The 25,806-nt window shown below is 41.9% G+C and overlaps 1 protein-coding gene across 5 annotated transcripts in view; it reads right to left on the bottom strand.

Moving 5' to 3' along the window:
* Positions 1–25,806, bottom strand: part of Fam193a (family with sequence similarity 193 member A) — a 122,039-nt gene that overhangs the window by 3,198 nt on the left and 93,035 nt on the right. For all 5 annotated transcript variants that reach the window (XM_057772547.1, XM_057772549.1, XM_057772548.1 and 2 more), the window contains 7 exons: positions 23,201–23,399; positions 22,032–22,322; positions 19,878–20,160; positions 18,984–19,167; positions 17,230–17,460; positions 14,635–15,505; positions 5,047–5,128 (listed from right to left, as the gene is read on the bottom strand). In XM_057772547.1, coding sequence (XP_057628530.1) covers positions 5,047–5,128; positions 14,635–15,505; positions 17,230–17,460; positions 18,984–19,167; positions 19,878–20,160; positions 22,032–22,322; positions 23,201–23,399 — 2,141 coding nt within the window. The remainder of the gene's footprint in view (positions 1–5,046; positions 5,129–14,634; positions 15,506–17,229; positions 17,461–18,983; positions 19,168–19,877; positions 20,161–22,031; positions 22,323–23,200; positions 23,400–25,806) is intronic.

The raw sequence follows: 25,806 nt of genomic DNA, 5'->3' as shown, positions 1-25,806 counted from the left end.
TTAACCTTATTGTTTGTTCTGGTCAATGTTATTGCTGAGATTACTCCTCAAGGCAAGTCTGTTCAGCTGTCTGACTGTCAAGTCTTACAGAGAATAGGCAGATGGAATTACACAAGCGCTTCTTGCTACCTTCTCTGCTACATGGAAGGTACTTCACTCATACTAGGTCCTATCAAACTGCTCCTGGGAACTGTTAAGAGCTGTGTGGCCCTGCCTCAACTCTTAAACCCCTGCAGAGCCTGACTTGTGTTTTCTGCCCACACATACACCGTGGGATTGTGTTGGCTTCTAATTGGTTTGTTTTCCAATGTTCTATAATCTTCCCTTTAAAGTTTGTTTTAAATCAGCATACAAATGGTTTTACTCTGGAATCTTCACGGGTGTATTAACTACTTTGCTCATCTTTAGTTTCTTCTGTCTTCCTTCAAATGACATTGTTTCATTACTCTTCATAAATCCTGGCTCTAACCTGCATAATGTTCTGGCAAATATTATTTTCTCTCATTTTCTTTAAAACAAATCCTTGCTACTGAAGTAGTATCCTTTACCAGACTCTTATTTTTATCTTATTTTGAGATGGGAGCTAGCTTTGCTGCCCAGACTTAAGTCAAGTGAGTGCCCTGCCTCAATCTCCTAGAAGAAGGAACTGCAGGTACAAACCTCTGCACCCAGGTTATGGCTCAAATATAAGAAGCCTTTCCCTATTCTGATTTCAGAAACATTTATTTTCTTCCAAATGAAAAGGTTTTATTTTGCATGGAATTAGTACTGAGAAGCAAATCCAGGTTTCTCTCTATTATACCTGTTATCTTGGTCAAAAGCTGGCTTTTGACATTAAAATCTTAACTCCTGGGCTGGAGAGATGGCTCAGTGGTTTTAAGAGCATTGGTTGTTCTTCCAGAGAACCCGGGTTCTATTATCAGCATCCACATGGCAGCTCACAAGTATCTGTAATTCCAGACATTCTTATACCAATATAATATACCTTATACCAATGCACATAAAATAAAGTTTTATATACATACATATTTACACAACACAATGTGTATTGGAAGAGTGGTGGTGGCACATACCTTAATCCTAGCACTCAGGAGGCAGAGGCAGGTGGATCTCTGAGAATCAACAGAGTGAGTTATAGAATAGCCAGAGCTACACAGGGAAACCCTGTCTCATTAAAAATAACAAACAAACAAAAAGACCTAACAACAGAATGGTATGGAATGGATATCCAATTCAATTTTCCTTTTTCCTTTTCCTTTTCGATGAACAGCTTCACAGCCCCATCTATAAAAACCTTCATTTCTAAAGTAATCTACCAATCCATCTTCTGTCACACCCTAAGTCTAGTGCTTCCACGAAGCTGTTTCTGGGCTTCTTCTGTATGGCCATCAAATGTCTCAATGGAAGGCTTCTATAACTTTACACTGGGAAAGCAGGCTCCCTTGATCTTATTCTTCTGGAAAGGCATAAACAAACCACACCTTTTTTTTTTTTTTTTGTGAAATGTAGCAAAATGAATGACTGAAACACATAATGATGCTAGGATGCAGAAGCCCTACCCACAGCCCCAATGCAGTTCCTGCGGTCCTGACAACCAACCCCCAATATTTCTTTGGCCTCAGTCCTTCCTTCTTCTCTCAGAAATATCTTCGCTTTTCACAGCAGTAACTTCCTCCTTGTGTGTCTTTTTTACATGCATACATGTCCTGTGAACATTTTATTTCTTTTTTTTTTAAGATTTATTTTATTGTGTATACAACATCCGGCCTCCAGGTATGCCCACATGCCAGAAGAGGGCGCCAGATCTCATTATAGATGGTTGTGAGCTACCATGTGGTTACTGAGAATTGAACTCATGACCTCTGGAAGAGCAGCCAGTGCTCTTAACCACTGAGCCATCTCTCCAGCACCGAACATTTTATTTCTTGAGTGAGGGTCACATATTAGCCTTCAATTCACCATGTACCTGACAATGACCTTGAATTCTGGTCATTCTGTCTCTACATCTCAAGTGCTGGGATTATAGGTATGCATATCTTTCACATCTGGTTTTATGCAGTGCTGGGAACTGAATCCAGGGTATTCTACAAAATGAGTTACATTCCCTATACCCAACTATTAAAAAACTTTCTTTATTGATCTATGATTCATGAAAAGCACATGGCCAGCAAGTATGGAACTTATCAGTACCAACACATGGCTCTATCCTTGTGGGTCACCTCAGTCAGGACACAGTGCCACACCTTTTCCTGCCATGTACTGCCAAGACTTACCTTGCCTCAGCACCAAAGAAATAGTGATGAAGGTCTGTCAGTGGATGAATGCACATGTAATCTGGCACCATGTGTCTTATGCTAGCCTAGTCACTTTGTACGCTGCTGTGGAAAAACCTTTCTTGGTGCTGTATTGCAGACAGCTGCTCTTAATGGGCAGTGGAATTCTTCTAGAAGGACATAAAGCTTTTGGTGATTACAAACAAAATGAACAGGACAGCATGTGTGTGAAGCCACATGGGCTGGCAACCATTTCTCAGGCCTAGAAGCAGAGCTGTGTTTCTGGTGGCACATTACACTAAGCACTCCTATTCTGTTTGCTTTTAACCTTGAAATAAGTAGCATTTCTCAAATACCCCATCTGTGTCTGTTTCTACCAGGAGCTGCTGAGTTCTGCTCCTTGGTGCTACTCACAAACTCCCCTCTGTGATTCAATCACAACTTACTCTAACGCGTTAGAGACACAAGTTTCATGACTGTGATGCCTAATGTGGACAATGTCTACAACAACTAAAACCCAAGCAGCTGGGCACTCCTGTGAGAAATTTTAATTCGCTGATTTGAGGTAGGAACAGCATGCTAAGCCTAGGCTACACTTTTTAGTGGACATAAGAGGAGGAAAGCTGTTTTTTGCCTGCTTGCTCTCGCTCTGGCTGGCAAGTTCATATCCTGTTGCTGAAGCATTCCTTTTGAATTGAGTAACAGAACTCAATTCTTCAGGATTCCAACGTAGACTGGAGACTAGCAACTTTCTAGGAATCCTCTGAGATTCTAGTACCTATTCTAGTTTGGGACTGCTGCAATGTCCATTTTTGTGGTGTTTCTGTTGAGAGAAGAGACAGACTAGCAGCACCACAGCTTGTAAGCCACTCTTATAAATCCCTTCTTTATATCCATATTCATTCGATCAGTTCCATTTCTCTAAAGAAGCCTTATTCTTGAAATTTAAGCCTAGAGATAAAATCTGGGAAATTCAAAAGCTTCATGGATGTTAACTCTTCCTGTCTTTTAAACAAGATCTCCATTGGTTTTGATTTTGGTTTAAGTTTATGTGTATGTGTGTTTTGACTACATGTTTGCATGTGTGCCACATGCATGCCAGGTACTCAAGTAAGCCACAAGAGGGCACTGGATTTCCTGGAAATGGAGTTATAGACAGTTGTAAACCATCATATGAGGGCTGGAAAATGAACTCAGGTCCTCTCCAAGTGCAACAAATGCTTTTAACTGCTGAGCCATCTTTCCAGCTCCAGGGAGGTTTGTTTTCCTTTTTAGACATTTTTTTTCCTTCCTTCTTTATTGGTATGTCTGTCAAGGTACAAGTGTGGAAGTCAGAGAAAGACTTGCAGGAGTTGGTTCTCTCCTTCTATTTGGGTTCTAGGGATCGAATTCAGGTTGTCAGGCTTGGCAGTACTGCTTTTACCTGTTTAGCCATCTAGCTGGCCCCCTTTAGAGTGTTTTTCTTTATAAAGCTTCCTAGAAGCTGGGCGGTGGTGGCACACGCCTTTAATCACAGCACTCAGGAAGCGAGGCAGGAGAATCTCTGTTAGTTCGAGGCCAGCCTGATCTACAGAGTGAATTCCAGGACAGTCAGGACTACACAGAGAAACCCTGTCTTGAAAAAACAAAAAACAAACAAAAAAAGTCCCCTAGATTTCTGTGTATAAGTCTTTTATAACCTCCAATAACTTCAACCATGGGTACTGGAGTGATTTGGGTACTATGGTAAATGCTATCTGACCCACCCTTCCTTTCTGTCTTCCTTTTGTTTTTTGGAGGGAACCTAAGACCTCACACAGCTAAGTAGGTCTCTACCAATGAGATAAATGCTACATCTATTTAAACAACAACTTCAAATTATTGATGGTGTAGAGAAAAACAAGTTAACTTCTATACTGAACCACACAGCTGGTCCCTGTGATCTGTTCTTTCACATTTACTCGAGACAAAAGGTAGTCTATAAGACTGTTTTACTCCCTCCTCTTAACTTGCTTAGCCTTCAAGTTTTTTTTTTTTCTGAACTGCCTAGGAATCACAGCTGAAAGCTGAGAGCAATGTGGAAAAACACAGCTTTTATCTTTTACATGCTTCTTCCTTTCCAAGTAAAAAACTGTTTCCTCCGTAATATTTTTTTTTGTCCTTTCTCTTTGTATTAGTCAGGGTTTTCTAAAGGAACAGAACTGATAGAATGCAAATGTGTGTGTGTGTGTGTACACTTATATATGTTATTTATTAGAGTAATTTACAGGCTGCGGTCCAGCTAGTTCAACAATGGCTGTCAACAATTAGTAAATGGAAAGTCCAAGAATCCAATCAGTTCAGTCCACGAGGCTGGATGTCTCAGCTGGTCTTCAGTATACATCAGAATCCTGAAGTAGACTCTGTAGGCTAGTGAAGGAATGCACTTGCCAGTGAAGAGTGAGAACAAGCAGGCAAAGGGACCCTTTTGAGACTCACCTGCAAGGTGTCTAAAAACACGGGAGGCTAGAATCAGAAGTAGCAGTTTTGGAAGTTAAGTGAGTCTGCTGAATCAGGCTCAACCAGGGGAACCACCATTAACATAGACAAAATGAAAGAGGAGAGTGAAAACCAAGTGTGTATGTAAGAGCGGGTGTATGGGCAGCATGGGGTAGGGAACAGAGTTGGGCTGTTTGTTATTTGGCTTGTTCATGATATTCATCCAGGGTGACAGAAATGTCACAGGAACAGAAAAACGAGATAAGCTCAGCAACCAGGAACCCAACAATGTCCTGACATGCAAGCCTCGCGTTACCTTTTGAAATACTCCACCTCCCGCTCAGTCTCATCCATATCCACACTGTCCAGGTCGATGTCTTTAGGCAAGAAAACATCATCTGTAAAGTAAGGAAAGGAGACACATCACATTATCAAGAGTGGCCATCTCACCAGGATAAACACTGCACAAAGCGTTTAAGGCAAGATTCTGCAAAAGGCCAGAAGGGCAGATTGCTCTTGTGAATACCTAAAGCTACTCACCCATCTGCCAAACTAGCCATTACTGTTTCAAAAACCCACCAAAAAGATTCCCTGAGGGAACCCCGACTAAGAACTTAGGACTTTCCAAATCAAGAGTGCTGCCCTACTTTCCTTTGCAAGGCACCAGAGGGTCATTAGTTAAGGGACATTCATTCTACTTCCCAGGCCTCAGCCATGTCTGAGAATTTCAACATTTGTCCCCTGTTGTGCCCAGGTCGGACTGGACATTGAGTCTCTTCCCCAAGTTCAGCTCAAGGTTCCAAGTATGCAATATCAATGAAAATGGAAAGCTAGAGGTAGTTCACAGTTCTTTGTTAAAAATGAGCTTCAGTCACCCCAGATCATCACCCTAGTTCCTTCCATCACAGACTTTTCCACAGTGTCATTATTAAGGCACATCTCACTTGCTTAATAACAGCCGCCATTGTGATAACTCACAGGATTAGAGTACCAAGGACTGGGAGTGTCCATTCTGAAAAGAACAAGGCCAGAAGAAGACTCTAGTTATCTAAACTCAGAAGGAAGGGAAAGACAAGGACACCTGCACAAAACTGCATTCCAAATAGACCCTAAAGATTTAAGCAGTAAAGATTTAAGGCAATAAAAAAAAAAAATGGAGTACAGACCTAAACAGAGAACTCTCAACAAAGGAATCTAACATGGCTGAAAGACACTTAAGGAAATATTCAACATCTTTAGTCATCAGAAAAATGCAAATCAAAAGAACTCTGAGATTCCATCTTACACCTGTAAGAATGGCCAAGATCAAAAACACTGATGACAACTTATGCTGGAGAGGTTGTTGGGAAAAGGAACACTTCTGCATTGCTGGTGGGAATGCAAGCTGGTACAGCCCCTTTGGATGTCAGTGTGGCGATTTCTCAGAAAATTAGGAAACAACCTTCCTCAAGACCCAGTAATACCACTTTTGGGTATATCTCCAAAGGATGCTCAATCGTGCCACCAGGACATATGCTCAACTATGTTCATAGCAGCTGTTTGTCATAGCCAGAACCTAGAAACACCTAAATGTCCCTCGACCGAAGAATGGATAAGGAAGATGTGGTGCATTTACACAATGGAGTACTACACAGCAGAAAAAAATAATGACATCTTGAATTTTGCAGGAAAATGGATGGAGCTAGAAAACATTCTTTTGAGTGAGGTAACCCAGACACAGAAAGACAATTATCATATGTACTCACTCATAGGTGGTTTTTAAACATAAAACAAAGAAAACCAGCCTACAAACCACAATCCCAGAGAACCGAGACAACAATGAGGACCCTAAGAGAGACTTACACAGATCTAATCTACATGGGAAGTAGAAAAGGACAAGATCTCCTGAGTAAATTGGGAGCATGGGGACCATGGGAGAGGGTTGAAGGGGAGGGGAGAGTCAGGGAGGGAAGCAGAGAAAAACGTATAGCTCAATAAATAAAAAAATTTAAAAAAAGATTTAAGCAGTAGTAACAAAAAGCAGAGAGAAGCTGGCATGGCAGTGAAGACGTTATTCTAGTCAGTATAGCCTGGCTACATAAAAACCTATCTTAAGAAAAGAAAAAGGCAAAATAGCCAATGAGATGGCTTATTGAGAAAAAGCACTTGTTGCCAAGTTCTGACTGCAATAATGTTGTAGGAGTGAACCAACTTCTGTGAGCTGCCTACTGACCTCCATACTTGCTCTGTAGCAAGTATGTGTTAATGTGCTCCCGAAAACAAGTTAATAAATGTAAAAAGGAGAATAATAAATAACCAAAAGCAAAAACGATCATGCAAACCATGAAGTGACAAAAAAGCTCTGGCCTGTCTGGAGAAGACATGCTGTAGGTGTGTGAGGATGCAGATCAGCAGCCTCTTCTCAGCCTCAGGACAAGGGTGAGCACACCACACACTGAGCACAGCGGTGCAGGTGTAGTATTCCAGTGTCTAGTGCATACTCTCCTAAGCAGAATTAGCAGTCTCAGACTGAGAAAGTAAGCTTAGCTTAGGAGCTTTTGCACAGTATTCATGAAACTCTGGGCTCAATCTCCAGTACTACATATAAATTGGACATGGTGGTACATCCCATGTAATCCTATAATCCCAGGACTCAGGTGTAGGCAGGAAGATGAGAAGTTCAAAGTCATTGTCAGATATATAAAAAGTTGGAGACCTGCTTGTATTACATGAGACCCTGTCTCAAAAATATAAGTATTTATAAAACCTTAGTACCAGAAGCTGTGTTTAGTTTTGAGAACAGTTTTTCCACAGTATATTAAAATGCAGATGTGACTCAAGAATTTTAAATCCAATGGAACCCTACCATCACTGTCAATGAGGAGGAATTCAGATGGGAGGGGGCATGTTGAGGCTGTGCTCCACTTATCAGAGGACCAGGGCACTTAGAAGTGATGTCCCAAGAATTAACCTAAAGATGCTATATTCAGACAAAGCAGAAGCAATGCAAATAAGCAAGATGAAGAGAAGGAATGGGAATAGCACAGTAGAAAGAGTGGAACTGGGGGTGGGGAGATGGCTCAGAGGTTAAGATCACTGGTTGCTCTTTCAGAGGTCCAGAGTTCAATTCCCAGCAACCACATGGTGGCTCACAACAATCTATAATAAGATTTCTGGCTCACTGACAGTTACAGAGGAAGGAGGAGGTGTGGTGAATGCCTTGAAGTAAAATAAGGCAGGAGATGTAGGGGACTAGGCACTAGGGTACTGAAGCAGTAAGTATAAAGAATCTACCACAACTGGGACATAGTTTGACCCCACAAATCCACACTGAGGCTTACCTCCTTGTATAGCAGTGCTAGAAGGTGGGGTCTAGAGGGTAGAGCCTCATGAATGACTCTCAGAGGAGTCACCTCCTTCTCTACAGGACCCAGATTATTTATGAAGAGTACATGTTCTGGGGGCTGGAGAGGTCGCTCTTACTGCCTTTCCAGGAGATGCCAGTTCAAATCCCATCATTCATATCAAGTAGCTCATAGCTTAAAGGTAACTCCAGGTTCAGGGAACTCAATGCCCTCTTCTGGCCTCTGTTACATGCACACAGATGCACACAAATAAATAAAACAAATTGGAAAAAAAAAGCGTGTATGTTCTAAAGCAGGCCATCCCTCCATTGGCCTAAGAGCCTACCTTCCTTAGGACTTTCCTGTTCTCTCTAGAAGTAGCACAAGGCCCACACAAACATGAGTACAAATCCCCAATTTTCCCTAATCGTCAAATATGTTTAGAAATAAGTGTTGAAGAAAGTATCAGAGAAGAAAACAGCACATACAGAAAATACTCAAAGTAATTACAAGATAGTGATAACATTGATGACAACTATAAAATTATTATAACAAATGTGAATGATGTTAACTTACCAAAAAAAATTCTCCCCCCCAACAAACCCTGACAGGGTCCCCATTATATAGTCTGGGCTAACCTTGGGAGTTGTGTGGTAGTATGTCCTTGTAACATTAGTTACTCAGTGATGTGGGATGTCTCTCTATATGCTTTGAATGTTTTACTACCAATGCTTAATAAAGAAGATGCTTTGGTCAAAAGTCAGGCAGATGCTAGCAGCGGCTGGGGAAGCAAGATATGAGGTAGCAAGCCATGAGCCATGATAATAATAGAAATGGATTAATTTAAGTCGTAAGAGCTAGTTAATAATAAACTTGAACTAATAGGCCAAACAGTGTTATTAATTATTAATTAAATAATATTAAGCCTCAGAGTGGTTATTCAAGAACTGGTGGGTGGAACAGAAACATCTAGTTATACTCAGGGGGTTAAGACAGGAGGACTTTCAAGGTTGATGCTAATCTGGACAACTTAGCAAGATTCTTCCTCCAAAAAAGTGGATATGCACCTTAGTGGCAGAGTGCTTCTAGTATAAGGATCACAAATGCCATAAGCAGAAATACATCTGTATCTCAGGTTCACATGAGACATCCACAAAAGCTGACACCTAAGAATTCTGCTCTAGTTAGGACTATAGTCCACAAAGGCCATGGGCTATTGGGAAGTAATGAAAACTATGGATGTGGGGACTTACAGGAAATAAGTTCGATCATTGGGGGGAACATTCTTGAAGAGGTCAGTGGCTTTTTACCTCTTCCCTCCATCTCTCTGCCTCCCAGTCACTGTAAGTTGTGCTGATTCTATCTGCCATCACATGCTGTCTCACCACAGGCACCAAAGCAATAAGGCTAACTGACTAGAGACTAAAATCTTCAAAACTGAGAGCAAAATAAACTTTCCCTCTTTAGAAGTTGATTATCTCAAATATTCTGTTTTAATAATAGAAAGCTATAATAAGGTTGCAAATGGAGTGATCTATACAATTCAGGATATAGAAAAGTCCAAACACTGTAACCATAACGCAGCAAGGGGAAAGAACACCTAGAAATGAATAGGCCCTCGCACCTAGAAACTCAAGCTGCTAACATGCTACCAGGTGAATGGAGACAGAAATCATACACACACACAAAGCTAACAACATGGAAACTATAGACTTTCAAACAACTTCGTGAAAACTTATCTGTAAGACCACAGAGCCAAGTATGGCGACACTAGACTGTGATCCCAGCATTCAGGAGGAGGTGGTGACAGCAGAGATAAAAGCCAGCCGGGCAACATACAAGTGTGCAGCAAGCTTGAGCTCCCTAATAAGACCTTGTCTTAAAAAGATTTTTTTGGATACAATTAATCATCAGAAGAGCCTGTCCTGAGCAAGCAAACAAATCTTAATATACTTTGTAGATTGCATACAAAATTTGAAATTTTATCTGAAAAGGGAAATTTAAAAACTAAAAAGTCTTTCAAAATTAACCTCATCACATGAAGAAATATAAGATTTCCACGGGGAGAGACAGAATGCTGTTGAGTTTCTAAAAACTCTTATCACTTCATTCCAATGCAGCCTGAAGGTGTTCCAGAGCTGAAATAAACTCAAAGCTCTCTAATTCCTTTAAAGAAAGTATAATGATTGACACTCCCACCATGTGCAAATACAGAAGTAATTAAAAACAGCAACAAAAGGGAAAGTTACAGGCCCATGACTATCAAGACAATAAAGTAACACAAATAGTATCTCAACCAAAGAATATAATTATCACATGCAAGTGGTAATTATTACAGGAACTTAAGGTTTGTTTAATGTTAGGAAACTAGAATAATAACACTCATGAATAGGCCAGAGAAGAAAAATCATAATTACCGCAGCAGGTGCAAGAAAAACTTTGAAAAACTTCAACATATTTTCCTCATGAAAACATTCAAAAAAGAGTCACTGGCTTCTGTCCTAGCATTAGGCGGAATATCTAAGCCTCAGTCCGAAGGCCAGCATCTCAGTCAATGTGGAAACATTTCAATCACTTCAGGAAGAATGTGACTCGGTCCAAGGCTTGGAAGAGGTTTTGTGTCATGGTGCACACCTTCAATCAGTGCTGGGTACAAAGAAGCAGACAGACCTCTCCAGACTAGCCAGAACTACATAATGAGACCTTGTCTCAAGAAACAAAGAAACAAACAGTAACAAAAGAACTCCCCCCCCACACACCAAGCAAGAACCTCAAAGACTGGAAATATAGCTAGGTGGTTAGAAGCATTAGCTAATCTTCCCGAAGATCCAGGTTTGCTTCCCAGTGCCCATACAGCAGCTCATTACCATCTGTAACTTGAGTTCCAGGGAAACCTGACACTCCTCTGGACCTAACAGGTACCAGGCATGCACATGGTAGATAGACAGTCATATAGGTAAAACACCCATACACATAAAAAGTTAAAATCAAGCTGAGCATGGTTATACATGCCTTTAATTCTAGCACGTAGGAGAGAAGGCAGAGGCAGGCAAATCTCTGAGGCCAGCCTGGAAAAAGACACAAATGACTAAAATTTAGAAATAAATAGAAAGTTGGGTGGTAGTGGTGCACGCCTTTAATCCCAGCACTCAGGAGGCAGAGACAGGTGGATCTCTGTAAGTTAGGGGCCAGCCTGGTTCACAGAGTGATTCCAGGACAGCCAGGGCAGTTACACAGAGAAAAACTCTGTCTCAAAAAAACAAAACAAAACAAAAAAACAGGGAAAAAAAAAAGAAATGAAAGGGAGATGACATTGTAACATAAATGAATGATATACAGAAAGTCTTAAGGATCTATTTTTAATCTCTATTCCACTAAATGGGCAATATAAAAGAAATGGACAGATTACCAGATGCATACAACATTCTTAAATCAAAGAGACAAATAAATAATTCAAATATATCTATAACCAGCCACAACATTGAAATAGTAATAAAGTTTCCCACATTAGAAAAAGCCCAAGACTAGATGGAATTGTAACAGAATTTTATCTAAACTTCAAAGAACTAATGTCAATACTATTTAAATTGTTCTATAAAATAGGAAATTAAGGCTTCCAAACTCTTCTGAGTCCAGTATTTTGATGCCAAGACCAAATAAAGACATAACAACAATAGTAGAAGAGCTGGGTATGGTGGCTCACACCTTTAGTCCCAGCACTTGGGAGGCAGAGAAACAGGGGATCTCTGAGTTCAAGGCCAGTCTGGAGAGTTCCCAGATAATCGCGTCTTGAAAACAAACAAAACCCAAACCAAAACAAGCAGATCAAAAGAAAGAACTGTAAGAGTGGGACCAGTAGGTAGCTAGTTGGTAGAGGACTTGTCACAAAGCCCCAGGTTCAATTCTCACTACTGCATAAAAAGGGAGCAGTAGAACATATCAATAATTCTAGTATTTAGGAGGTCAAATCAAGAGTCAGAAGTGCAAGGTCACTCTAAGCTACACAAAGGGAGTTGGAGGCATCTTGAATTACATAAGACATTATCTTAAAAAAACAAAAAAGAAAAAAACAAAAAACACAAACCACACAGCAGCAGCAACCACACACACAGACTGAGAGAGAACGAGTCCAGTGTGTGTAGGGGAGTACACATCAGTCATCCCTGCCTACAGATTCACGATGTGCCTACACCCGTAAACTACAGTGAATAATAAGACCTGAACAGTGAGGCAATTTAGTAAAGCAAAGGATGTGAAGTGTACACATACACACACACACAAACAACAACAACACAGCCTCACATAACCAACCAGTTAAGCTGCACTGGCTAATAGAAATACAATTTGAGCCACATATGTTTTTAAGAGTCATATTTTAAAATTTAAAAAGAAACATTATATTACATTATAATTAATGTGAAATTGTATTATGGTAAAGTATGTAGCTCAGGGGTACAGTGCTTTTCTAACATGCACAGGCTATGAGTTTCAGTCTTAGCACTGAAAAATAAATACATGGAGATATTTCATCCATCTTAAAATTAAGTTCCAAAATGCAATACGTACTTTATAGTTATACTCACATTATAACTCATATAGAAGAACAGCAAAATACCAAAACAAAACAAAAAGCACGAAGAGGTGAGAAGAGCCAGTAAAATACAGAGACTCTAAAAATAACAGTTCAGAGCAATAAACACAGGATAGATCACTAAGCACATACACAGACCTGCTGCAGAAGGGCAGCACTATAGGCAATGGGAACAGGATGAGCTTCTTCATAAATGCTTCAAGTCAACTGTGTAACCATTTAGAAAAAGAGAATAATGAGCCCATACCTTACCTCATACCCAAGAATAAACCCCAACTGTATTCAAGATCTCTATGAGGGGGAGGGAAAGAAACCACACAAACTCTAGAGAGAAACGTGTATCTTCCTCCCAGTAAATCAAGTCCACAAGAAACTTAAGAACTAGGAGAAAATCTTGGCAGCACTGGATACAGGTGGAAACTCATATCCCTAATTTGTAAAGATTTCTTAAATAACAAAATTCTAGTTGAAAAACAAAACAGGAAAAACTTTTGTGTTTGAAAGTTTTTTTATCAGCTTTACACAGGTTAGAGTCATTTTGGATGAGGGAAACTTGAGAAAATGACTCCACTAGGCTGGCCTGTGAGCAAGTCTGTGGTGCATTTTTCTTGATTGATGTGTGAGGGCCTAGTTCATTGTGTGGTTGCTGCTACTCCTGGGATGGTGGTACTGGGTGTTATAAGAAAGCAGGTTCAGCAAGCCATGAGGAGCAAGCCAGTAAGAAGCACTCCTTTATGGCATCTTGCCTCAGTTCCTGCCTCCAAGTTCCTGCCTTGAGTTCTGTCCTGATTTTTCTGGATGACAGACATCAAGCTCTAAGATGAAATAAATCCTTTCTCCACAAGCTGCTTTAGTCATGATGTTCTATCACAACAACAGAAACTCTTAATTAAAACAAGATATGAATAGAAAATTTACAAAAAGGCACACAAGCAAACTTTCTATAAAAGTTTACTAACCTTACTGCAAATTAGATGGAAATGGCCATGAAAACCACTCCTAGGAGTGATTCCAGCTAATGGGTTGGTAAAAGCTAAATAGCCTCGCATGAAACTTCAGGCTGGGCTGTGGTGGGTCAGGAGAACACAGGTGGCTTGCAAGAGGGCCTCCTGAATGGCTGGAGGAATGTGGAGGCATCCCATAAAATAACTGTACACTTGCTATCTGAGCAGAACTCCCTTTTCTGAGCAAGCACTCTAAAGATAAACCTGCAGTCAGGAAGACAAACGTGGACAGCATAATACCCAGCACCGCGTGAAATTATAAAGCTCTGGGAACAACCCAATTAACTTTTCCACAAAAAGAATGCAGCACATTCAAAACATTTGTAAAAAGCAAGGAAGAGTTCTTTGAACAGTTATGAAAGTGCTCCCCAGAAAAAAAATTAAGGAAAACCAGCAAAAGGCAAAAGAATATGGAGCATGTTACTTTTATGTACCAAACAGGAAGTGCATACTTCACCAGAGTGTAAGGACAGAAAATTCTGCAACTGCTTCAAGAATGTTCTAGACCCATGTAAGACAGTACCCATGTGAATAGATCAAGTTCTCACTATCCAATGACATCTGAAAACACACACCATGCACTGGAGCGTCATGGGAACTCACTGTGACAGAGAAAACAAAACTTACTAACTTTAAGATGGGAACCATCAATACAAATGCAGTAGAAATTGGCAAATATAACCTCAACCCAAAAAGACCCAGGATGGGATGGATGTTATAGCTGCTGCCTTCCTTACCCTCCACGTTTGTACATGTGGATTCAACTAACCACAGATCAAAAATACATTGAAAAAATATTTTGCACTTTTATAGCTTTTTATGTCTAAAATTATTTCAAAATAATAATAATAATGTAACAGCTACAATTATTATTGTGAAAAGCTATAGATAAGCAACATCCCACCTGCAGGGGCCTGCAGAGAGCTCACACACACAAAATAGTACCAGCCAAAGCTGGGAATAGTTCCCTTATGATCTTTATTTACCAATTGAACTGCTGGTTCTGTCTCCTTTCTTCTTTTTATTTTTCTTATTCTTGCCCTTGGGCTGAGGAGAACTTGCCAGAATCAGCCTGCCATTCTGCAGGAGCTGACTAGGGGAGGGTGGCTCAGGAGTGACAGTGTTCAGTTTCTCCTCTTTGATGTGGCTCAGCTGCTTTTTGTTGTTGTTGTTGCTGTTGGCCTTCCTCTCCTCTCTCTTCTGCTCTGTGAGGAGAGCAAGGTCAACTACTTTAGGCTTTAACTCAGGCTGGGCCCGGGTCTTGGGCTGTACCTCTGTGGTTTTGGGAGGATCCATGGGCTTCCTGGCTGGCTCATTGCTAGTCTTGCTGGTCTGTTTTAACTTTTGTTTGCTGTTTCCCTCCTTGTGATGATGCATCATGTCCAAGAGAAACGCAAGAGGCTCGTGCTGCTTCCCATTGACTTCCTTAGGTAGCAGAAGCTTAGAGTCTCTGGGGTCCATGGGATCTGTGGCATCCCCATTGGCTCCAGGCCCTGGCCTAGGCTCTGAGTGGTTCATATGTCTGGAAGGGGAGTGAGATGAGGTTTCTGGTTCTTCAATTTGTTCTACTGAGCCATTGTGGATGTTTTCAGAGTTAGAGATAGACTCTGCTGCTGCCTGGAAATTTCTAGCAAGCATTTCCAACTTGGAACAGTCTTTACTTGGCCGCTCCTTTTTCTTCTTTTTTGCCGCTCTTAATTTTTGAAGCTCCTGAAGCCGCTGAAATTCCTCCTTGAAACGCTGTTCCTCATCTTCCTCTTCTTCTTCCTCCTCATCCTCCCGCTGCTTTTGTTCTTCCTGATGATGCAGATGCTCCCGTGCCCTGGCCTCAGCTTCCAGGCGTGCCTTCTCTTCCAGCTGTCAATGAAAAAAAAAAGAGAAGATGGCTTAAGACCATGATAAGAACTCTAAAACTTGGCAGGGTTGCCAAGGTGGTTCAGCAGGTAAAGGCACTTGCCTGACGAATTTGAATTTGACCCAGATCCACATGGTGGAGACTCATCCTGCAATAGTTGTCCTCTGACTTATATACATATCATGATGCTTCCTCCCCTCCACATAAGACTAATTAAAAAAAAAAAACCTTGAGATATCAATCACATAATTTTGAAAGAGACAATAACAACTAAAAACTTAAATATACCTACTTGCAATTATTTCACCCTAGAGAACTCTTGGATCTCCTCTATCTACTGAAGCAGACACATATTTTACTGGAAACAGGGCAGCTAACAGCATCTGACCAAGAGCTAGATACTGGGAGCAGTCAAGGCAGCTGTTGCGCTGTGTGTGCAGCACCCAGAGAGCTGACCACTTCTTTATGTGGAAGGCAAGGAATCAGCTTACTGACTATATAAGCTCCTGACAAACTTAGCTGTCCAGGTGAGGGCTGAAGTTAACATGGGGATCTGCAAAAATAAGACAAAACCAAAATGTGTTCAAAAACTAAACAGTAGGGGGCTGGAGAGATGGCTCAGTGGTTATGAGCATTGCCTGCTCTTCCAAAGGTCATGAGTTCAATTCCCGGCAACCACATGGTGGCTCACAACCATCTGTAACAAAGTCTGCTGCCCTCTTCTGGTCTGCAGACATACACACAGACAGAATATTGTATACATAATAAATAAATAAATATTAAAAAAAAAACTAAACAGTAAAAACAAACAAAAACCTTTCCCATGCTGGAAGATAGTCTCAAAATATGCAGACTTTCACAAGGGCAAGGGTTTTCAGAAATATTTACCATCACACAGCAAATGTGCATTTCTGCTTTCCAGCTTGATGGAAAGAAGTTTCACCAACTGAAAATTTCATTTTATTAATGATACAAGACAAAATGGGTCAGGTCTTGTCACAGACTGGAACCTGGGCAGAGGTGAAAATTGCTCAGGTTTCCACCAAGGGCAGCTGGCTAACTTTACCCTTTATAATGTTGATGTTATTAACTGTCCTTTAACTAGATGGGCCAGTAGTCACAACAAGAATGTAGGAGGTCTGTTAGGAAAGGCACATGCAGGCACTGCGGGCCAAGACTCAGTTTCATACCAAGGCATCTCCTCATTCTCAGCTTCTAAACCTCAGAGAGTCCTATCTACTCCCCACGGCAAAAGCTATTCCTTCTATCTCTTTGGAAGGAAGGTTCCCACAAAGGTGGAGACGCTTGCTGTCCCACTGGACAGGGAAGCCTCCATGTAGACTACTACAAACTCACTGTTAAGAAAACATAAAGTGGGGGCTGGAGAGATGGCTCAGTGGTTAAGAGCACCAACTGCTCTACCAGAGGTCATGAGTTCAATTCCCAGCAACCACATGGTGGCTCACAACCATCTATAATGAGATCTGGTGCCCTCATCTGGCGTTTGGGCATACATGGAGGCAGAATGTTGTATACACAATAAATAAATAAGTCTTTAAAAAAAAAAAAAAAGAAAAGAAAACATAAAGTGATATAGCTTCTAGATGAGGCTGTCTGAGACAGACAATCACATTCTCAGAGCGCCAGGGCCAGGGCAGGCAAGTCAAACAGTCCTGCTTTCTGAAATGTGTATCTGTATGCCCGGAAATGGAGAGTTGTCACTTACCTTCCTCTGCTTGTGCCTTGCTCGTTTGGCTGCACGACTACTACTAACTGGCTTGGCCTCTGAGCTGTTTATAAACTGTAGCAAATCCTCCACTCTCCGATGGTCAACTACACCCTCTCGTTCTGATATCTGCTCCATTTTCTTGGGTTGTTCTTCCTTCCTCTTGGTCAGCCGTAAACGAAGTTTTTCCCTCATTTCTGCATAATTTCTACTTGTTGGTGCAGCTGGAGGCTAAGGTTAGAATATAACTAAATTAGACCTCAAGTTTTAACAACTCTGAATATAAGAAATTTCAAAACTTCTCTCCAAAAATAACCTGTTTAAATTTAATTTTAAAAATTACTTAAATAAATAGTATATAATCATTGCAAAACAAAAATATAGGCAATAATATGAAAGGCCTATTTATTAATGAAAAGATATGTATTTATTTTACCATGTAACCTAAAAGTTGAGTTTTGGCAGCTACCTTTTAACTTGTTATAAACATTTGTGAAAATCCAGCAAAATACAAAATGATTTTTTAAAGCTAAAAAGCCACACACACATATATTTATATGTCTACTTTTACTTAGTATAGTGAGATTATTATCTTCCCCACCACCAGAGTTGAGGACCAAACCAAGGGATTTGCACTGGCTAAGCAAGAGCTCTACCACTGAACTAGTGAGCTAAAGCCCCAGCTCTGGAATTATCTTTTGATGTTAATAAATCTCTTCAATATTTACTTTTCTTTTTAGTGTTAAAAGGGAAATAAAGGGGAAAAACACCTCATTCTCAGTCCTACTACCAATTTCTTACTGTTTAAAATCACACATCTTAGGAAATGGAGATAGAACAAAGCAAAAACAAAACAAAATGTACATGCACCTACATTTCTTATTTCTCCCTCCTTGGGGAACCTTGGGGAACCCTGGTTGCATAAGTACAGCTCCGGCTCTTCAGCGTTGTATAAACATGTAGTGTGCTAATACCTTGCACTCACCCAACAAGGTTACCATTATCCACAGACTGCATGAGCCAAACTATGGTGGGGTTTAGTTAACAACCTACTTCACTGACTACCTAAAAATCTCACAAATAAATACAAAAACGCAGGTGGCTTAATTCTGTAACCATAGCACTGAGAAGCCCAAAGCATAAGAACTCCTGCAAACTTAGGACCGGCCTGGATACGTAATGAGTTCCAGGTCAGCCTAGAACATGGAGAGACATCCTGTCTGAAAAAACAGAAACAAATACCACCAACAAAAACACAGTGATAAGAGAAAACCTGCTGTGATGAAATCCTGTTTCTTTGGGTAAGTACAATCTGGAAGTGCGTATAAAATCTCAGACATTGATATACTTTGATAATATTCATCTTCTGCTATCCTCTCTTATGCTCCTTAAACTCCCTCTGGACCCTTTATTCCCCAAGAGTCCCCTTCCTATCCTACTTTATGTCTTTTTAAATAAATGGCCTACTAAGGAGCTGGAGGGATAGCTCAGTGGCTAAGAGCATACACTGCTCTTCAAGAGGACCCAAGTTCAGTTCCCAGCACTCAGCTCACAATTATCTGTAACTCCAGTTCCAGGAGATCAGACGCCTCTGGTAACCATAGGTATCTGTAGTCACATGAACATACTCACATACAGTTACTCATGACAACACATAATTCAAAATAATAAAAACAAATCTAACACACAATTCTTGCCAAAGGCTGCAAGTCACACAACTGTCAAGTCACAGTACACTAACTACATGCACTTACCCCGCCATGTCCGAAGAACTCACAGTAGCAGCAGTCACAGTACTTGCCCTCCTTCTGGTTGGTGGAAGTTGAGGTGCTAGAGCTGTGCTCGGAGCAGCTGTCCTCATCTGCACTCTCATCCCCATCATCCTGCTGCGGGTCATAGACACCATTCTCACAGCGGTGCCCTTCACAGTCAGGGTCACTGCAAAACCACATACAGAAAATTAGCAAGTAGCTACTCCAGAGGCACTAATTACTTCTCATGCCCACCCACTGTTCAGCTTAATTTTCAGACCAAGGCAGCAAAGAGGGCTCATGGCTCTGGGGTCAGAGAATCATGTGCCATCAGCCAAGACAGTGTGATGACTCAGTTAGAAGATATGGCAGACATGTGGTCAGTAGTCATAGCACACCTAGTGTCACCGGATGGACACATGACTTTTCTGACTTCCCTGAGACCACTGGTTTCATAATGGGGGTTATGAAGGACGTGCTTCTAACAGGCAAAGAAAGTCAAAGGTAACAGAAATGATCTTTTATAAAAATCACTGTGTGTGGTATTAGTTTCAGTACATAAATCTTGTAAATTGTCTGCAGATTCTACCCAATGAATAGCAAAAACAACTTAAAAAAACAAGCAAGGCACACCACACCCTTAATGCCACCAGTGGAGATAGTCAGCATCCCTGACCCTGGTCTTGGCAGCCGGGCCATTGTTCTTTCCTCTGAAGAACTAGAGGCTGAGATTGAGACTGGAGCCTCTCCAACTCCACGGCCTTGGCCTCTGTTGGTGAGGTCTCTTTCTTCTGCACTGGACTTGTTACCTGCCTGGACCCAGAGCACAGTCTGTAGCTATGTTAGTGCAGCATGGCTCCCAGCCCTCCTCACAGGGACCAGGGCTCTGTGACTCACCTGCAGACACTGGGAGGGGCACTGATGGAGCCATCTGTTGTGGAGGGCGGGGGAGCCACAGGGGTAGGACAGAAGCTCTTTCGTGTATCCACGAACCCAGGGGCTGTGGTTGCAGTTTTGGGGAATGATGGGGCAGCAAGATTTGGAAGGTGAGGTGTGGAGGCTGGAGAAAGTGCGGCAGGAGACAAAGCTGGGAGTGGGGCCAGGCCTGTGGGGCTGTTCCTTGGAGCAGCAGGTGCTGAGTGTCTGTGGTCCTCTTTGTTGAGGCCATGAAAAACATCACCTGCAGGTAGAAATACAAGAGAGACTGACACTGGCTGAAGAAAACAAATATTTAGGTTGCCTTTAATTACATTTCTTTCCCCATTTTCTGGGGTGGGGGTGGGGGTTGGGGGATGTTCAGACCTACAGAAACCAAAAAACATCCACTCATCTTCATCCTGACTGGTCACATTTACTTTATTTCCCACACATACCAGATCTGGTTCTAACATCTGTAATAAGCTGTGCTCCAGCCTGAGCTCTTGGGAGTCTACAAGTTTACAAAGAACCTGAGATTTCTCCATAGTGGGCACCAGCATTCATAAGCCTGGCGGTCAGATTGCACATATAACCTAAATCTAAGCTCCTAACTTTACCAAGGTCATCAAAGCTTCTCTAACTAGTTCAGTGGCTGCTAACAAGATATACGTTTCACAAGATATACGTTTTTCAAGAGGCCAGCTGTCCACTGATGTGATTTATCTTATCACATCTGGGTGAAACATTTTAGACAAATCGTACTACATAAACTACATAGAGAATAAATGACCTTTGTTACTGTCAGGTTCATAGTTGCCAGCTTCCTCCTCAGGGGGTGCCCATCATCACTCATAATGGGTCAGCGTCCATGGCAATGTTGTTTGCCAAACTGATGGTCAGTATTCTTAATGTTTCCTGAAGGACTGGAGATGTGGCCCAATGGTAGCATGTTTGTCAATTAAGTGTGCAGATCTGGTTGATGAACTATACTGTGTGCAAGCGTGTACTTTATCTCTTACACGCATAAAAGGGTGGTGTGTGGGCTATTTAGCTGGTTACCATAGTATAAGACTTGGAAGGCTGAAGAAAGGATTGCTATGGGTTTGAGACTGGCCTAAACTTAACACCGAGAGACCTTGTCTCATCTCCCACCTTCCCCAAAACAAAAGAAACACTCCTTTTGATACCTGGTGTCAACTATCAACTTGACAGAATCTGAAATCCTCTAGATGGGTGAATGGGCATGCCTCTGGAGGATTATTCTGATTACTTTAATTGATATGGAAAGACCTATCTTAATTGTGAGTGTCGTGAACATGCAGAACTGGACTACATACTTTGAAGATAGTAAACTGAGCATGTGCATGCATTCATTGCTCTCAGCATCCTGATTATGGATGCAATGTGACCAGATGCTTCAAACTCCAGTAGCCTTCATTTGCCTTGCAGGATAGATATGACCCCTTCTTTCTTGGGTGGCTTTTTTCAGGGTATTTTGTCACAAGAGGAAAAGAAACAGAAATACTCCCTGATTAGGCTGACCTATGTCATCTAATGGACTGCTGACTGCATCACAGAAACTTTGTATCTACTGTATGCTTCTACAAAGTTTCTTAACCTTAGGAGCCTCCCTGAATATCCCAAGGGATTCCTGACTTTGAGTGCCAAGGTTCATCATATTCTTTTTCATGCCCTTCATGATTTTTTCTGATGCTCAAACTGCTTCAACATTGGTTGATGAGGTACAAACCAGCTCCTGTGTCCTCAGACATCTACTTTAAGTCTCTATAAACATTTCTTTGCTTTTAGGTGCCTTCTAACTGTCAATAAATGGTTAGTGTGAGTGCTAGCAGGCTAATAATCTTGTTGGCTTACACAGATCCTCTTTTGCTCAGCAGCAGCTGTGCTCAGAAAGCACTATGCCTATTACAGAAGACAGAGGCAAGACACAGAGCCCAGCAACCCAAGGGTATTTTGAATGGCAGCTATAATTCCAACCAGAATCCATAGACCATCTTTTTATTTACAAGCACCTTCAGGTGTTTTCATTTCCACCTCTAGAAAGGCAAAATAAACAGTAACAACATGGGTGGTGTAAAAAGTGAGAAGCTGAAAGGCTCTCAGGGTCCTTACCTATGGAAGGCGGCCTTCTGGATGACACCTTGAACTGACTGCTGCTAGATTGCACTGTGGTGGCTGTGCATGACACAGAGGATGTAGCTGAGGAGGTGGCCATGGCGACTGTGTTTGCCATGGCAACTTCATTTGCTTCCATAAAAGCATCCTGGAAATTGTATAAACACTTCTTTTTTGCAGCATTCTTCTTCTCTTTGATATCTGAAACTGCAGGAGCTTCATTGCTGGGTGGAGGTGGAAGGGCTTCAGGTCTTGTTTCTGAGAGCACTGGCCCTAATATATCACTCCCTTTGGAGAAGAATGGGAAAATTAAGGCTCCTAAAAGAAACAGCACTTAGTAAAAACCCCAAAAGAATATGCAGACACTGGGGCCACTACTGAAGCCAGGACTTCTCTGGAATGATGCTTTTAGACTATGGAATGTTTATTGAGCACCTATTATGTGCCAATTCCTGTGCTAGGTGTTTTTCAGTATCACTGAATGCCTTAAAACCAGCTCTTGAGGTTGAAAATGTTATTCCCATACCAAAGATGAAGAAACTGAGGCTCAGAAAGGCTAAGCAACTTGCCTAAGGTCACACAGCTAGAAATCCCTTCAAACATAGATCAGAATGTCAGGACTAGCTTCTGTTCTGAGCACATTCAAGGTTGGGTGTGGGGCTTTGGCCATCCGATGGGAGAAAGGTGGGACCCCCGCCCCTCCCAAGTGACCCTGGACCTAAGACTGAAGTAACGGTTGAGCCTCAGTAACTGAGGCAGTTGGGGAGAAGGTGCTTGTTATAGGGGAGAGAGCCCCTTAGGGTTAATACAGAAACCAACAAATAGGAACTTGAGTCACAGAATTCAAGAAGGTATGTCACTATCTTTCTGCTCCCATGCACTGAGCTGAGGTCTGGTGGTCACCACTATTTGAGAACTACAGGTCAGACACAGCCCCTGGAAACAGATGCTCTGTGGCTGGACAGCACCATGTCGCTCACTGTGCTGGCAGGTAGCATGGAGCCAGTGTTAGCTTTGTTAATCAATGCAGTGGACCCATGAGTGCAGATGTGGAAGGGTGGATGGGATGCCAGGCCCCAGAACCTCCCGCTGGGGAGTGTGATGATGACCATCTTAATTGGTTCAGGGTATTTAAAACCTTAAGAAAGTTTTAATGAATTCCTTACCAGAAATTGTATCTGGCAAGAAAGTGCCAGGATTCCAGTTCTTATCATTCATCACTTCTGATCCCCAAAGACTTATAAATTTAGAACTATTCCACTCTGGAGTGTTCCCAAAACAGCTCGGGTAAATATGGTCTTGAAGAGATGCATTGAATGCCTGAGGCTTATTTGTGTGACTCTGAACAGGTGCTGGCGGTAAAGCCTACAAAAAAAAAGTTCTAATCACATATCAAAATTAATATTCTGTATACCTGTGTAGTTCAACTACAAACAGACAAATTGTGACTGAAACCTTGAGGGCTATGCTTCCCGCAAGCCCATGTCCATGGGGAGTACATCTCACAAATGCTGGAGTGGAGGGTTACTTAGGAAGGCTATACATGTAGGTCGACTTTTAGTCCAAAGGTTCTTGATGCCTTCAGATAACTCAGCCACTTCTAACAGTCCTGTCTAGTCACACTTTAAATCTGGTTCCTATACATAAGAGCTATTCTGTGGCTGAAGTCTCCTTAGACGTACTGATCAACACTGTCAAATCAGTTTGGAAGCACTAATAACAATGGTAATGTCTTTAGCTCTCAACTCTTAGAGCTGTGCAACACAGATCTCAAGAGCTGAGGAATTTTGGTTGTGCTCTGAAACTGGGGTGCTGACTTACTCCCATTCCAGGGAGAAAGTCATTCCAACCTCATCAGCATACTGGCCCAGGTCCTGAAAGGTCAGGGAAACGGAATGGGAAACAGTCAGTGGGCCAGTCGGTAATGCATATTTACTGAGTGCCAAGCTGCTGGCAACTCCCTGAATATACCCTAGAGCTCTCCCTGCTTGATACCTAAGAAAGTCCTGGAAGGGCTGTGCAATTCACAGTTGCACTGCCATGCTGGCTTTCACATAGGGATCTGGGTCTCCTACCAGTCCTTTTCCTCAAGTGATCTTTACTTAGAATGTTGAGGTAGTTTTTTGCTACTTTTTAGATAAAAGTCAAAGTCTTTCCATGGCCCATGACATCCTAGGGAAATAAATACCTCCTCTTCCTTGCTTAGTAAGCCTGGCCACACACAAACTTCCTTTCTGGTCTCCATCTCTCTAACTTCTCTTCTGTTCTCATTTGCTCACCTGTGCCCAAGCTCTGAAACATCTTCACGTACACTCACTCCCAAGCCTCGGCCCAGATGACACTGTCCCAGAAATGCTGCCGTTGTTTTTGCTTTGGCTACTCAAGATCCAACCCAATACCAAGGTGAGTCTCCTACTTAACACCTTGTGATTTGGCCTCCTCCTCCTTCACCTGCCACAGCAGAACTCAAGACTGACTTGTAGAATGATATTCTAACTCTGCCTTCTCCTAAATCACATGCACTTCATGAGAAGATGGGCCACTGAGATCCTGATCCTATACCCCAGTCCTGGACAATGTTGGGCATACTGTGTTCCTTTAGCAGGGTCAAGTACTGCTGAGATGAGTGAGTGGCCCGTGCCCTGGGAAAGTCACAGACTTGGCATTAGGAAGGATGCCTGATGATCCCATTCTCTGTGATGTATAAATGAACAGTTGATTCTGTAGATTCGAGTTTGAGGGCTTCAGGGCAATTCCCAATTGCAGGTGATGGTCAGACGGAAGAAGGGACGATGACAAAGTTTGGGGATGGTCCATTAGATATGGACAGTAGAAGCTAGAGGCTACATCAGAATTAACTATGTGATTAATTACTGTCCTTAAGAGTCATCATAAGGGAATCATAAGGGTGTCAGGTCAGAAAAAGACAATCTGATCAGTTTATTAGAAAGGTCAGTTGTGGTAAGACAGTGATGATCAGCAAGGCTGAAGTTGCTAGTTAGGTGATGAGAAATGATGACATAATGGGTGAAAATGGTGAGGAAAGGAGGGGTCTGTGAGTGAACCTTGAAGTCATCCTTGGCTCCATCATGAGAGCATGGCCAATGAGAGGTAAACAGAAACTGGGTGTAAATCTCAGCCTCGCTTTTAGTAGCTGTGTGACCTCAGGCATATCACTCAATCTTTTGTGCTTTAGTTTTCTCATCTGAAATCTGAAAATACCTACACTAGAGGTTTTGGTAAAGAAATACTGTGCCTTGCCTGCAGGAAACATTGGTGAGGGCAAAGATGAATTATTGGTACTTACTAGGACCATGCCAAATTACATCAGCTAGACCTGCTCTAACATGCAAAAACTTGGGGACTGACTCTACCCAGTCCACTGGCACACTGCATAACGTCCTCTAACCTGGAGAGCTCTGGGAGACTTTGACAGAGGGGAAACAGGTAAGCAGAGCAAGTATTCGGGGTCCAAAAGTATTATAGACAGGGGTAAAAGGCCTGGATGGACCACTTAAAAGCAAGGCTCTAAGCAAGCTGTTTTGGTATGGGAGCCCCAAGAGGCAAAAAGCAAGGAAAATAACGATATTACATTTTAACAGACACTTGGTTCCACAAAGTAAAAAAAAGGCTAAGATATCTTGCTGAGATATGCTGATAAAACAACAAGGAATTTGGGAACCTTTGGCTAAGGGGCAGAAACACCTGCTAACATACCTCAGCCTGCTTATTAGCCAGGATGTGGGATGAGATCTGAGCAGAAACACCTCCA

The sequence above is a fragment of the Chionomys nivalis genome, chromosome 6 (assembly GCF_950005125.1).
Source record: "Chionomys nivalis chromosome 6, mChiNiv1.1, whole genome shotgun sequence".
Classification (NCBI taxonomy): Eukaryota; Metazoa; Chordata; class Mammalia; order Rodentia; family Cricetidae; genus Chionomys; species Chionomys nivalis.
Note: the sequence above shows the minus strand (reverse complement) of the source record. Positions and strands in the feature narration are given on the sequence as shown.